The 14,247-nt window shown below is 48.6% G+C and overlaps 1 protein-coding gene across 1 annotated transcript in view; it reads right to left on the reverse strand.

Moving 5' to 3' along the window:
- The window catches only part of GALNT2 (polypeptide N-acetylgalactosaminyltransferase 2), a 190,043-nt gene that overhangs the window by 8,230 nt on the left and 167,566 nt on the right, over positions 1–14,247 (reverse strand). Inside the window, exons 11-14 of the mRNA XM_072756007.1 lie at positions 12,072–12,198; positions 7,224–7,316; positions 6,807–6,890; positions 4,466–4,592 (exon numbers count right to left, since the gene is read on the reverse strand). Coding sequence (XP_072612108.1) covers positions 4,466–4,592; positions 6,807–6,890; positions 7,224–7,316; positions 12,072–12,198 — 431 coding nt within the window. The remainder of the gene's footprint in view (positions 1–4,465; positions 4,593–6,806; positions 6,891–7,223; positions 7,317–12,071; positions 12,199–14,247) is intronic.

Here is a 14,247-nt window from a genome sequence, read left to right on the forward strand (position 1 = left end):
CCCTATTCGGTACTTCGGTCACCTAGGAAAAAACGGTCTGACCGAGACAGGCAGCCCACCTAGGAAATGGAAGCCTGTTCCCAGCTTCCTCCTCTCCTACAGGGAGGCAGACTGGAGCCAGTCCCCTCACCTTCCTTGGCTTCAATGTTTTCACTTTTATTGAGTGTTTCTCAAAGTGTGCTCCAGGAGGGATTCTATGAAAAGCTAGTTTCAGGTCAAATAAGTTTGGGAAACAGTTTGGGCCATGTTTCTTTCATGTTTCTTTTTGCAAAGTCACAAAGAAGCTCTTAAAGGCTCTGGAAGCCTGAGAATAGAAGAACCTGCTTAGGCTATTTTCCTTAGTGTCTTTCAAACTTCAGAGCACAGAGCCCTGTTCCCACCTGTCCCCATCAGCAGCTCTTGGCAGTGAGCACTGGAGAGCATTCTCCGGGAAGGGCCACACGCCTCCCCCGAGGGCTGATTCCAACCTTGCATGCTGTCGCTTCTCAGCCAGGGCTTCCAAAGGGCCAACAGGTCCTCAGCATCACCTGTGCTTCAGGGCAGCATTCAGGGCCAAAAGGTCCTAGGAAGGAGCGCCTGCACCCCGCCTTCCATTCATTCATCATGCCCCCACTTGTGGGTAAGATTCTAGATACTTCTTTGGAAGCAAGTGTTGAACGATGTTGGAAGGGTTGCAGATACCCAGTGAAAGCTCACGTACGGATGTTTCTACCACCTTCTTGCTATTGTGTGCTTAATTATTTTAAAGCAGACTTTACACTGAATTCCAGAAAACCTAATTCAGCTGTGCAAACAACAGAGCTGGCTGCCACTTTGTTCTTCTGTTGCATTTCAATGATCTGAATTTGTAAAATAAAGTTCATAAATATTTAAGAATTGCTTTTTTGAGCTGCCACTCTTAAAAAAGCATGGCCATTAATTTTCCCATTTCCTGTGTGTCTGCTGAGGCTCAGCCAGAAACCAGATAACAAACCTTACTCGTCCAGAGCATGGGATCCTGTTTTCAGTTAGGATATGTTATTTATCCTCTCATTCCTCACCCGTGTGGCACACCACTCAAAAAAGCACTGCTTTCCATCAGTTCAGATGGGACTTACTCATGGTAGGGTTATGAGTCGGGACATCTGCAAGTGGCAAGCGTGAGCTCTGGCTTCCTGCTGCCTCCAGAACCACACTTCCCCATATGGTGGCCACTATCGACCTTGATTAAGTCAAACAGAATGAACACCTGACATCCTCAGCCACACCCTGAGGGCTCTGTAGCCACATGTGGTTGGTGGGAACTATATAGGATGGTGTACATCTAGAACATTCTCATCATACAAAGCACAACTGGTTGGTGCTGCTCTAGAAGGCAGCTCTCTGGGCCACAGGCTGGTCCAGGAGGAGGGTGTTCCCAGGTTGTAGATGACCGTACACTACGTTGTCATGCTGCCTGTCACCCACTCATGTGGTCTCTCCTTCTAGAAAACTCTTATTGTGCAGCTGCTTGTTTAGGGTCACCCACCTCGGGAGCCATCACAAACCCCCATGCTCTGCTACCCCAGGCCTGTGAAATCAGGCTTTCTGGGCAGGAGACCCATCCCCAGAATTTCCTAATAAGCTCTCGGGGTGATTCCAGCACAAAATCATGGGAGGAATGCTCAGATCAAGTAGAAACCTGCTCCCTGGACAGGCAGGGCTATGTCCTCCTGTCTAGGATCTCTGAGGGCACCGCACCTAGCCCAGTGGGCACTCAGCAGATACCTGCTGGAAGGAAGGAAAGCCCCGCTCTGCCCCACATCATTGTGAGAACAGCAACAGTCTCATAACAGAAGGGAAAATAGTGCACCTGCTGTCATGTCTGTTCTTCATGACAGCCCCGCACAGCACTGGGACAGGCCGACATCTGGGCTGGGCCATGGCACAGCAGTGTCACCCATGCACCCAGCTAGGGGGCGCTTACCAGTTTCTTACACAATGAAGAACGTGATGCAGGACACTCATGAGCAGCCAAGTGGACAGGGATGTGGGAGAGGTCTGGGAGGCCCAGAGCATGAGAGCTTACTTCCCTGTGGACTCGGGGTGCCCCTCCCTCCCCACACTGGGAGGTGCAAACCCAGAAGCTCCCCGAAAGTGTCTCGCTGGCCTCCTTCACCGTCCCAATCTACTTTCTCCCTCCCAAATGGCATCCTGAGAGCAGCTCGTCATCAGTGAGCTCCAGTGCCTATAACTAGGGTGACTGAACCAGGCTACTTTGAGACCGGGAGTGGGGGAGGCTATTAAAAATTGCACAGGTGTAATTGCACAGGAAACAGGTGTAAACCAGCAATGTGCCAGGCAGGCCAGGACAGTCAGCCTCCCTGTGGGCTTGCAGAGGAGTGCTGGTCGGCTCAGACCAACTTGCAGGCAGGATCTGGGGGATCCAGAGCCAAAGCCACCAGCCATCATAAGTGGTGGTGGCTACACAGGCCATGGCAGCCTGCTGCCCAGCAGCCACCAGCTTTTGTTAATCGGCTGTGGGGTAAAAGGTGCCCTTCCCTCCTAAGAACATGCTGAGTGGGTGAGAGCCAAGCACAGGGCCCAAGACAGAAGCAGGTGCCTGAGACACGGAGAAGGCGGGGTGTGGAGCAACGGAAAGTCCTTCACTCGCAGCCATGGTACTTACTTTTCAAATGCTCTACAGAGTAAGGCTTCTCATGGCCCAGTAGAGCTGCTACAATATAAGGGACTGACCCCTTTAACTATCACCAAATCACCAGAACATTGCAAACGTGACAGAGGGAAACCCCAGTGATTCAATGGGGAGACGCGTGAGTCCAACTTGGTATTACAAGTCCAGCGATATAGATGGTGGATAACGTGGGCCACATGTCCTCTGCTGTGTACCATGCAGGGGGAAGGTGCACTTCACCCAGCTGCATATGCATGAGCCAAATTTCTGAATTTCTGCTGTGAAGACCAGAAGCACCCTCATGCTTACCAGAGGCACGACCTTTCTGAAGCACCTTTCTGACAAAGATTCAACTGAGCTTCTGGAGAATCGTTAGATACAAGAAGCTTGTCTTCCCCAAGCTTAACTTTTTGGAAGGCAACATTTTAGTTATTTCCATTCTGGCTATGGAGTCCTCCCTCCCTGCTGTCCCCATCTCTGCCTGCCTCATCTTCCCCCCCTACTCTCCTTCCTTCTCTCCTTACAGCTCTTCCACCTGACTCCTAACATCTATGGGGTCTGGGAAAGAGTACGAATGGGGACCCACATATCATAGGTTGAAATACTCGAAATCCACAAATCTGGCTGCACCCAGGGCTGGATCTGTGCTCACCCAAAGCTCCCAGTCTGTCCTTGGGGCATCTGCAGGAGCCAGGGGCTGTGCCTGCAGGACAAAGGTGAGACCCCAGGAGCCCGAGTGTGGCATGTGTGTGCTGGACCGGCCCTGGCTGCCACCTGAAGCTGGCTCTCCCTCCCTTGTCTAGTTTAGGACATCTGGATCGATCCAAGCAACTGCTAAAATGATATTACCAAGCAAAGAGAGGAGGTAAAGCATTTGGGGATTGCAGTCTGCCCAGGTACTCCTTGGGGGGACTTGGAACAACCAACTCTTTTAAAAATACTTCTATTTAAAGAAGGTTCTGGGATCAATAAATCTGAGATACACTGAGTTAACCCCCTCCCAGCACCCCCACCATTTAAACTGCAGGTCCTCTTAGAGCTTGGCATTTTTTTCAAAGAGATGAGAGTACCTAGCATTACCCAAACTTTTTTGTGTACACAGCCCACATTTTACCAAATGCTTATTATTTTCTTCCGGGAAAACTGCTTTCTAGAACATTGTCCTCTGGAACATGTAGGCCTACAGGCTGTCACTTCTCTGTCTTGTTTTCAGTAAGGACAGAAGGTGATGGGGGTTTAGGCTTCCAGGACAAGTTGTGTGTGTCAGCTTGTCACTGTCCAGGACAAGTGACGACTAATATTTTCTATCTAATCCACTGTTATCTTATAGGTAGGGACCGATATGACTTTGGCAGCAGCCATAGGGGCTGTGGTTAAGCACCAATTAAACCAGCCAGGGGGCTGGTGCTTACAAGCATGCTCGGAGACCAGACACAGATGCAGACACAGGACAGGTGCTTTGGGGTGAGCATACACCACAGGGATGAGAGAGGTGACAGGAAGACAAGGAAGAGGAAGAAGAGGAGCAGATAAAGGTCACAAGTGCTATGGCCCTGCCTTGACAACGGATGTTGGATGTCAACGTGAAGTACTATCCCCCTCATTGCTGCAGCAGGGCCTGGCCTGAGGCTGATGACAAAGTCTGGGGTATCCCACCTGATCCTGCAGCCGCAGGTGGGTAACCAGCAGGGGCCAGGGGCTACTTCAGACATCTTGGGTCACAGGACAAAGGCAGCAGCTGAGACTTGTAAGCTCAGAGCCCTTTTCTGTTCTCTCTGGGCCTCCAGGTGCTTGAGACCCTCACACACATACCTGGTTGCCCCCTGCATTGTGACACTCATAGACTCCAACGACACCATCAGCAAAATGTCCCAAAGTGTCCAGGCAGTTGGTTCCCTGCTGCAAGGCCCCAAAAGCTATATCCTGGTGGTCAGGGACCCTGGAAAGCAAGGGGAGAAACATCTGCTTGATTCTGCAGGCTGCACACCCCCATGCTCAGTGATTGTCTCGGGCAGCAGGAACCACGGGAGGAGGCCTACTCCCCTGGCTCGTAACCTTCCTCCCACAGGCGGGCTGTGTCAGCCAGGCAGCTTTTCTCACAAGCCCTGGATTGCTAACCCTAAGTGAAGACTTCAAGTTGGAGAAGGATTCTTTCTATTCCATTACCAGGGAAATGTTTCTGGAAAGGAAAAGCTCCTCTATTCTTCAATCTTAGGCTGCTGGAAATTCTTTAGAAGAGCAATTCATAAGGTCAGGTCTTGTTGCCTTGAACTTCCCAGGAGACTTAAGATCTGACCTTTACCTAGTGGAAGGGAGAGCTCGAGTGGCTTTGTCAGGCAGCTGAGACAAACAGAAACAGGGCACGGTGGCTGGGGGCAACATGCCTTAGGGTTTGACCCAAAACTGTGCCTGGCCTGGGCCCTGCACCAGCTGTGTCACCTCTCAGACTCCCACTCTCTCTAAACCTCAAACCCCTCTTCTGCACAGCACCTGAGAACAGGTCTGTTGTAAGTATCACAGAAAACATTTCACTGTAAGCACGTACAGCCCAGTGCCTGGCATATAGCAAGCACCCAGTAAACAGTAGTGCTTATTACAGACACAATACGAATATTAAGTTGGTGTTTCTCTTCCTTATCTGGCATGGATGTGGGGAAGCAGATTCACCTGCTGGTGTGGTGCTCAAAGCTTTACATATGGTCTTAAGTGGCACAGGCCCGATGTCACTCCAAATCATGGGTGTCCTCAGGGTGAAACTCCATTTAATGTCACTCGGCCTGGCATCATCACCCACCAAGTCACAGACAACTGTGACAGCAAAAGCAAAGTACGTATCATTTCAGGGCAACAATGCATTGGTGTGAAGCCCCTCACTGGCTAGGAGGGGGATAATGACCGGAGGCTTCCCATGGGTGAAGCCCCCATGGCTTTCTCAGCCCTCAGCAAAAGCCATCCTTCATGGAGGCGGCCAGAGGGAGGAGAACATTCTGAGGTCCCTGCTCTCTGGGGTGGGGTGGGGGTATGTGGCATGATGTTATGCATTACTTCCCCAAGCACAGGAAACAGTTCCAGAGGGCGATGTAAGTGAATAGCAGCGATGAGGCAAAGCCACATTATCTAACTCTCAAACAAATCTCTGTGACAAGGGCTCTGAAGGAGCCGTTAGCACAAAAGATAATGGGCGTGACTCTTGCATTCACTGTCCCTGCGCTGGAGATAGGGGACTCGCTGTGCGATGCTCTGGGAATATTCACAATAAGGAATGTGCCACATTAAAGCAAAACCTGTCTGGCAATCCCATTATGAAGATGAAGTTCAGATGGATCCTGAAACCCGCAGACCTGCAAGCCCTCTGATTAGGGTCTCAGTGCTCCCTTAGGATGTGGAGCTCTCATTAATTTAAGATGAAATGCTGGGTGTAGAGAGAAGACTCAGAAGAGTATTTCTGCCATCAGTGAGTCTCCAGGTGGGAAGCAGGGTACCGGTGTTATTACTTCCATGTCACACGTGGAAGAACAAGCCTGGAGGGGGAGGCGCTGCTGTAGGCAGGGTCCCGGGCTCTGGACCTCTGCTGGGCGCTGCCATCTGTTCACCAGCCCACAGGAGGGGCAGCGGCATCCTCGCAGCAGAAGCAAGGTGGGGAGTGGCAGAGTGGATTTATTCTTTGGCCTCTGCCAGGACCTGCACTAACCTTGGCTCTGGACACTTGCTCACTAGGGCAAGATGAGCAACGTGGGTGAAGCTCTAGGAGCCAGAACAGGGAGGCTGGGGAGAGGTACCTGCTGGGCAGAGGGTGCCCAAAGTGCACACCTGGGGGAGCCAACTTACAGAGCTGGTGACACAACAGACCTTGGTCACTTAGCCCCTGTCCTCTCCCAATAGGGAAGGAGGTAAATGAGGGGACACCCGGGACTGTTTCCACCTCTGTGGAGAATGGGAAGGTCACTTGGCAGGAGGCCGCTGTTCAGGGTGCGTGTTTGCATTCTCAGGGGTGCCTTGGGACAACTGCAGGGTGAGGAAACCGGGACCCCAGCTCCTGGCTTCTTGCCTGAGGTGCAACCTTCCTTCACTTCTTTACCTCTTGGGACCTCACTGCCTCTCTGACATCCGTTGAGCCCTTACAAAGCGAGGCCTTTGATCCCCGGTGGCTTACCTTAGTTCTGGGTAGACATTTTCCAGGTACCACTTGAAAGGCTTGCAGCTAAGTTTCTTCCTAAGCTCCAATCGGCTCTGAATACTGGAGGAGAGGGAAACAAGATTCCTTTACCAGCTTTAAGAACGGACAAGTTCCTTACATCAAATCTGAAAAACTACTGATGAGAAAGGGTTGAGCTGGGTAGTGGAGTGGGGCCCGTCCACACTCCTGCCCCACACCCTCGTCCCACCTCCCATACACCTCCTGCCTCGGGCCCTCGGCCAGCCTTGAGCAGAGGCCCCTGCTTTGATACCCGGGCAACCGTCCTGGACTCCGGGAGGCAGAATGGTTCATGGGGTGTGGGCTGACCACAGGCTCCACCCACCTCCAATGATCCTGAGCAAAGCAGCATGAGAGGGCTCAAGTGACACTTACTTTCCATAAGGAACATTTCTGGCAGAAGGCACCGCTGCGTAATAGAAATTTTTGTATTCATCCATCCAGACCTCTGCTGCCCGGCGGGTGTTACTAGAAACAAAATAAATCTCCTTGAGCTGTGATTTGCTTCCTGGCCATCAGCATCACTTCGTTTGTACTTGTCTGCATGGAGGGCTACTAAGGAAGGTCCTCTGAGGAGGGCTGGCAGCTATGGCAGTGATGCAGAGAGCGGGCTGTCCCCCTCAGCACCCATACCCATGTCTGCATGTAGCTGGCATTCAGTGGGTGCTTCCTGAACCAACAGAACTCGCTTTCTTGTCTTTCACAGAAACAAATTGCCAAAGAACAAAAGTCAGAGTTAGAACTGAAGCACAGGCAGGTACTGGAAGAGACAGGGGCTGGGCCAGCAAGAAGGACACAGAGCGTCACTGCAATAGCCTGCATGACGTATGCACAGATGGCTGGCACCAGGGAGTATAGCCCAGAAACCCTTGGCCTCTGTGCCCTGTCTCATCGCAGCTGTAACGCTACTAGATAATTCTGTGGAAAAGTTAAAAATACATAAGAATTACTATTCAAAAGACTTTTTTCCCCCTGCAGACTTGAGCTGAGAGAGTGTCCTGTTTGGACAAGGAATAACAGTGCGAAGGGGAGAGAAGCTTTATGGCCCACATCGGGGGCTCCCACTAATGACAACGTGCTGCAGGGACACAGATAGAATGGGTTTTTTCTGACAAGCGAGAAAACCACATGCTTAAATCTCAAAATCATACCTACTTAAATCTCAAAACCATGATGTATGATCAGTCAAAGTCATTGGAACAAGCTACTTTTGCGTTACGGCCTGTATGAAAGGCTCCTGCATGCGTGGGCATCAACATTCATACCGTGAGCCTCTCTGCTCCCATATCCTGGACTCGGTTCCAAGGCAGACTCACTCCTCCTTAGAACCCATATAGGAGACATTATGTTCTTCCAAAATAAATACATCAGGGAGGCAAGGATCACCTTTGAAAAGAATTCCTTTTCTCTACCAGGAAGATCTCTTTTCAATGGTGAGCCTTTCAAATTATCTGAGCTACAATTACTAAAATAATTTCTATTCAGGGCACATATCTTTCACATAAAGTGATGTATAGCCCTTTTCTTCCTCTTCGTGCAGTAGACGATGAACTGTTGAGAAGGCCATTTATGAGACGGGCAAGACAAGATGAATGAGTGGGCCCTCACTTCGGATTCAGCAGTTCCCACTTCTAAAAATTTACCTCAAGGAGAATATATATATGTGAATATAAGCTCAGTTCAGCATTGTTATTAATGGCAAAAAAAAAAATTAGAAACCATATGATGATCGACAGGGAAGTGATTGAATAAATGGGTGACTCTACAGTCATTGAAAATACTGGTGGGCATTTTACCTGCTGCTGTGGAATGATGTCCCTGACTGGTTGCTGGGTGAGAGACCAGTGCAGGGTAGACCTGTGTGTGCAGGGAGAAGGGAAAAGACAGCAGGGGAGGACGGGGTGAGAGATGGATCCGCCACATTATAAGGCTGTCTTTGGTAATGAGATTGAGGATACTTTTTACTCTTGTTCTGTAAGAAATGTAGATGTACAGCAATGAGCATTTAAAGATTTGAAGTAAAAAAAAAATAAAGATTTGAAGTGCCTGGGATGCTGGATCATAAGCATTATTTCTTAGATGAGCCATTAAATACTCTTACTAGGATTTGGGGGCCTTCCGAAGTGGCCCATGCCTCAACTTCTGCCCAGCTGTGTGACTTCAGGGCTCTTAGACTTGGATTGCTCATCAATAAGGTGAAAGAATTGGATTCAAGCATCTCCTAGGTCCCTTTTAGTCCTAATGGCTTCAGGGTTTTGTGAATTCCAATGACACAGTGGTTTTGAATCAGCTAAGTCATTAAGTAATTAAGTCATTTCTTAATTCCTAAATGCAAAGCAATATCCTTCTGTCTACTTGCTAGAGAAAAGATACTAGATAACTTCAACAAATCAGCTTCTTGGGCTACTCAGTGCTCATTTCAATCCATTCATTCAAACGTTTATTTGGTACCTACTATGTGCCAAACCATCTTCTTGGTGGTGTCCTCTAGAAGGGTCCACTTTCATTCATCCAGGCTCCCTTTGCTTTCTGCTTCCCCTCTGCCCAACCCTATACTCAGTGTAGACAAAGTAGCACTATCAGGAGGCAGGCAGCAGAAAGAAGGTGTGATTCCCATGGGCCAGCTCTACTGCTTGGTGGTTAAGAAAGTAACTTTAAACCATTGGTTTCCCGTATTTAATTTAAATCATATTAGTAAAGTCTCACTGTCTCACCGTTAACTCTAAACCTAAAACCAAGTATCCACCTAAGGATCTACCCCACCTCTACACTGTTATTCTGATTGGGACCTTCTCTGGCCCCTGGGGAACACATCCACTCAAGCAGACACAGAGCCCTCCACTCTCTTAGGGGCTTGTAGGAAGCTAACTGGAAACACAGAGACCTGTCCAACTGGATCACTTTCAACTGGTCTTACGGGATGTGGTTGCCACAACCAGAGACAGGAAGAAAGTTTTTGCGGGTGGGTCTCATCACCTTACCCTTTCTAGCACCCACATGCACACCTGGGAGTGGTAAAACAACAAAGGACCCCACTAGGCTACTTGCTCCATTCACTCACTCATTCACTGACAAACTAACCTACACAAATGAGATCATCCTCCACATGCTGTTCTACTGCCCATTTTAGAATCTCTATCTAGAGATACCTGGGTGGCTCAGGTTGTGATCCCAGGGTTCTGGGATTGAGTCCCTCATCAGCCTCCCCATAGGGAGCTTGCTTCTCCCTCTACCTATGTCTCTGTCTCTTTGCCTGTTGTCTCTCATGAATAAAGAAATAAAATCTTTAAAAAATATATAAAGAAGAGTGCTTTTAAAAAAGCGTATAAAGCAATGTTCTGTGTATGCTAACAGACTCTTTTCTAAAAGCCTGTCGTGCTGGTAGCAACCAATAGCTTTCATTTGGGTATTTGATATGTCTACACAGGAGGTTTTGGGGAGGAAGCTCACATTGTCCCTGGGGAAAAAAAACATACCTATCACTATTTGCTCTTGTAGAGCTCACTGGATAAGAACACATTTTTGTTTCTAATAAAGAACAGAAATGAAGTCAGACAACATTCGAGAAAGGACAGGCCTTTGAAAGAAGATCATTTGGTCAGAAGTTTTGCTATCTGGCTTCATGAAAGTTTCCCAGAACCCAGATTCTTTGCTGAAACTAACTTCTGTGTAATATGTGTGTATAGTGCAATCTGTACTTTGAATCCAAGTTTTAAAACACTATACAGGAGATATGTTAGTCATTCTCTCCAGCTCATTTCCACCCTCTCAAGTGCCCCTAGTTTGGTGGGGGCACCAGGTCAGCCAAGTTGTAGGACCAACGGCCAAGGATTCACTCTTAATTCCTGGCTCTTGGTCTCCTGTCACTGCCAGGCCACTGTAAATGCTGCCTTCCAGAAGGTGGCCAAGCCTGGCACCCCCTGGCCAAGGCACTTCCTCTCGGCCTGGGCCACGGCAATGGCTCTAAGAAGTGCCCTCACCCCTGCTCCTGCAGTGGAGGGGAGGGATGTTTGCACCATCATTTCCTCCTGGTGTCACCTCCTCACCACCCTCTGCCCAGTGGCCAGATGGACCTCACTGTAGCTTAAACCAGAGCAAGTCAGGAATGTATAGCAGCTTTCCCTGGCATCAAAACAACATCCAGTTTCCCATGACCTACACAGGTGCTTGGCTAGGGCCGGTCTAGCTCCCTCATCCTGTCTACCGTCCCCTCATTGTCTCAGCTCCAGTCCCACCTGGTGTTCTTCTGCTCTGAAGAAGTCATGCTGCTCTCAGCACCGAGAACCTGCTCATCCTGCAGGAAGCACTGCTCCCCAAGAGTCCACAGCCCCTCCCTCCCACCTTTTGGGTCTGAAACAAGTGCCACCTCCTCAGAGGGTCCCTCTGGCTGCATGCCACCCCACAAACCTCTCCTCCTGTCTCTTTCATGCTCAACCACATGACCACATTTTATCTTTTTTCACAGCATTTATCAGTAGTTGCAATCATCTTATTTAGCTATTCATATATTGGATTGACTACTCCCACCTCCTGGAGGCCAGGCTGGCTGGCTTGTGTGCAGTTTTATCTTTAGCATCTAAAAGAATTCCCTAGAAAAAAACCGTGGGCCTGAGACTGGTAATTTGCCTATTTTCTTCAGAAAGCTCCTCATTTGGCATCCTCATGTTTACTAAAATATATCTATTATCTATCATAAATCACATCCCCATGCCCCGTCTTTTTGGCTTGAATTTAGTATGGCTTGACTTACATATTGTTCCTTGGATGGTAATGCATACAAAAAAATAAGTCCCTCTTCTTTACAATAATGCTTTCTCATACATTTTTGGAGGTGTGTACAGTTGTATGAGCTTTCACACACGTACAGTCTTGTGCGATGACCATCACATGAGGATTCAGGACAGCACCGTCACCCTGGACACCCCTCAGGCTGCCCCTCTGTGGTCACATCGCTGTCCCGCCCCGCCCGTCTGCTCTCCATCACTGTAGCTGTGTCTGAAACTGTGTTAAAAGTGGGATTGTGCAGTATGCAACTTTTCACTCAGCGTAACGCCCTGGAGAGGCACGCACATTGCAGTGTGTACAGCTGATCCCTATCAATGCTGTGTGGTATTCCAATGAAGGAGACCTATTTCCATACGGCCCAGGGCTAAGTCCTGTCTGGGTGTCTGGGTGGTGGTCACCAAGGTCCTCGTCCCTGCTCAGCCTCCCACAACCACTTACCGGGCAAAGACAGTGCCGCTGCCCCCAGGGAAAGTGTAGGGGTGCTGCTTCCGGAACACATGTCCCACACGGCTGCAGGGGACAATCTCCAGGCTGCCACCGCACTGCCACACTCGGAATGAGATCTCTGCGATGAGGAATGAAGACAGGATGACTGACAGAGCTCCAGACTGCTCTGAGCAGCAGCCACCCCAGACAGGGTACAGACACCTGCCAATCACCATCCCATCAAAGGGCACTTGTGCCCTCAACTGCTGAAAGAGATGTGAATAAGGAACTGGCCTCCTTCCAGAACATGGTCCTAAACTTTCTACAGTGGAGACATCCGACACACCCTGGATCTCCTGGCTCCATGGCACAATCCAGAAGGTATGTGCAGGCGGATAACTCAAATCAAGCTGTGTACCTTAAATGTCTACAATTTTAAATTGTCAATTGGACCTCAATAAAGTTGAAGAGGGAAAAAAAGATCGAATGAAAGTTCATCCTTGGGTTCACTAAGAGGGTGTTTCCCCAGTGGTGTTGTTTTACAGAAATGTAAAGTGATACAGACAAAATGAAGAATAATGTCAAATAAACTACCTACCCTGGAACATTTACAATCTTAGATTTTAGCACAGATCTGAATTAGGGAAAAGCCAATGAGATCTGTGTCACCAAATCCGGTGTTTTCATTAAACAATTCTATTCCAAATTCAAAAGAAAGAGCATGTGGAAACACTTTCCAGATTCGGATGAGACACCCTGAGATAAGTGTGAATCTTTGGTCTATTCTGAATATAAAGGACACTGAGCATAAGATCATGCATGTCCACGTAGCATCACAGTATCTACCAATGAAATGCTCACACTGACTTCTTCACTAGCGGCTCATGACCATGGGGTAGTACATTTGCACTTGCTTAGGATCAACACTGTTAGAAAAGGTGTCGCTGAAGGTGTATAAACATTGATAGCCATGAAATGCCCACAATGTAGCTTTGATTTTAGAAACAACAGGCCACCATATATGCCATCTTCCTCTAAAACTTACTTTCAGGGCACTGAGCATTACTATGCACCTGGGCTTTCCCCATCCAGGTGAAAAAACTATTCCTTAAATTTCAAAATTGATACTCATCCATAACTGTGCATTATTAGCAGGCTTCAAGTCACCTGGGAAGCTCACAGGTGTCTCTTGGACTATGGTAGTGACCAAAGATGCCTGAGTAATTCACAGATCCTTCAAAGCTGGCCACTAGCCAGTTTACTAGCCAGTAAACAATAGCTCGCCTACTTTGACACAGAATCAACCTTCAGGAGTAATGCTTAGTTACGTTGGCCAGCACTGCTCAGGCCAACGTCAACACAAACGCTGTTCTGAATAACCGTATTTGGGGAAAGCTCAGCACGTGGCTGCCACCCTCTGACCAGGCACCTGTCCTAATCACTAAGCATCCAAGTGACTGCAGGAGACTTCGTGTTTGGTATAAAAGGGCACTTTCTTGACATCAAGAACACAAGGAGGAGGTAAGACAATCCACAGAATTAGCAGTCACTGCTACAAGTAGAGAAGGATCAGAAGTAAGGGGGGATTACCGTAGACCATGAGTGAGGTGCTGGGTAAATCCTCTAGATAAAGCCTCATCTGTGGTAGCCACAGGTGCCCCGACTGCTCAGTTGAAGGTGTGTTACTCCCACTTAGGGACAGAATCACAAGAGCTCCTCGTACTGGATGTGGCAAGCTGAAGTAGTAGAAGTACCCCATCGGCTGGAAATGAGTGATCCTGGCAGCTGTCATGGGCCTTTTGTAACCAATACCCTTAAACCCTTGAAAAATGGAGGGTCATGACTACCCACACCCCCTGCAGTCAAAGACTTCTGATTTTCTTTCTCAGAGTCCAAAAAAACCTTGAGTAAGAAGTTCTCTGTATTTCAGGAAATAAAATTTAGATATGTGGTTGCCTAACTGGAACTTCCAAAATTGGGGGCTAGGAAGGCCCGATGGCTTCTATAGGAAGAAGCTGTTAAACAGGAAGGGATCCCTTCAGAGATCTAGTGAGATTTTGAAGGCCACATACAATTACAAATATATTCAGCTCTGGTTTTGCTTGAATTTGGGGATACTACAACTTGGGAATGATTCCTCAAGATAACTGGGTGGATTCTGAATTAGGGAGCTTGTGTTTGCATCTTA

Source organism: Vulpes vulpes, chromosome 4, assembly GCF_048418805.1.
Source record: "Vulpes vulpes isolate BD-2025 chromosome 4, VulVul3, whole genome shotgun sequence".
Lineage (NCBI taxonomy): Eukaryota > Metazoa > Chordata > Mammalia > Carnivora > Canidae > Vulpes > Vulpes vulpes.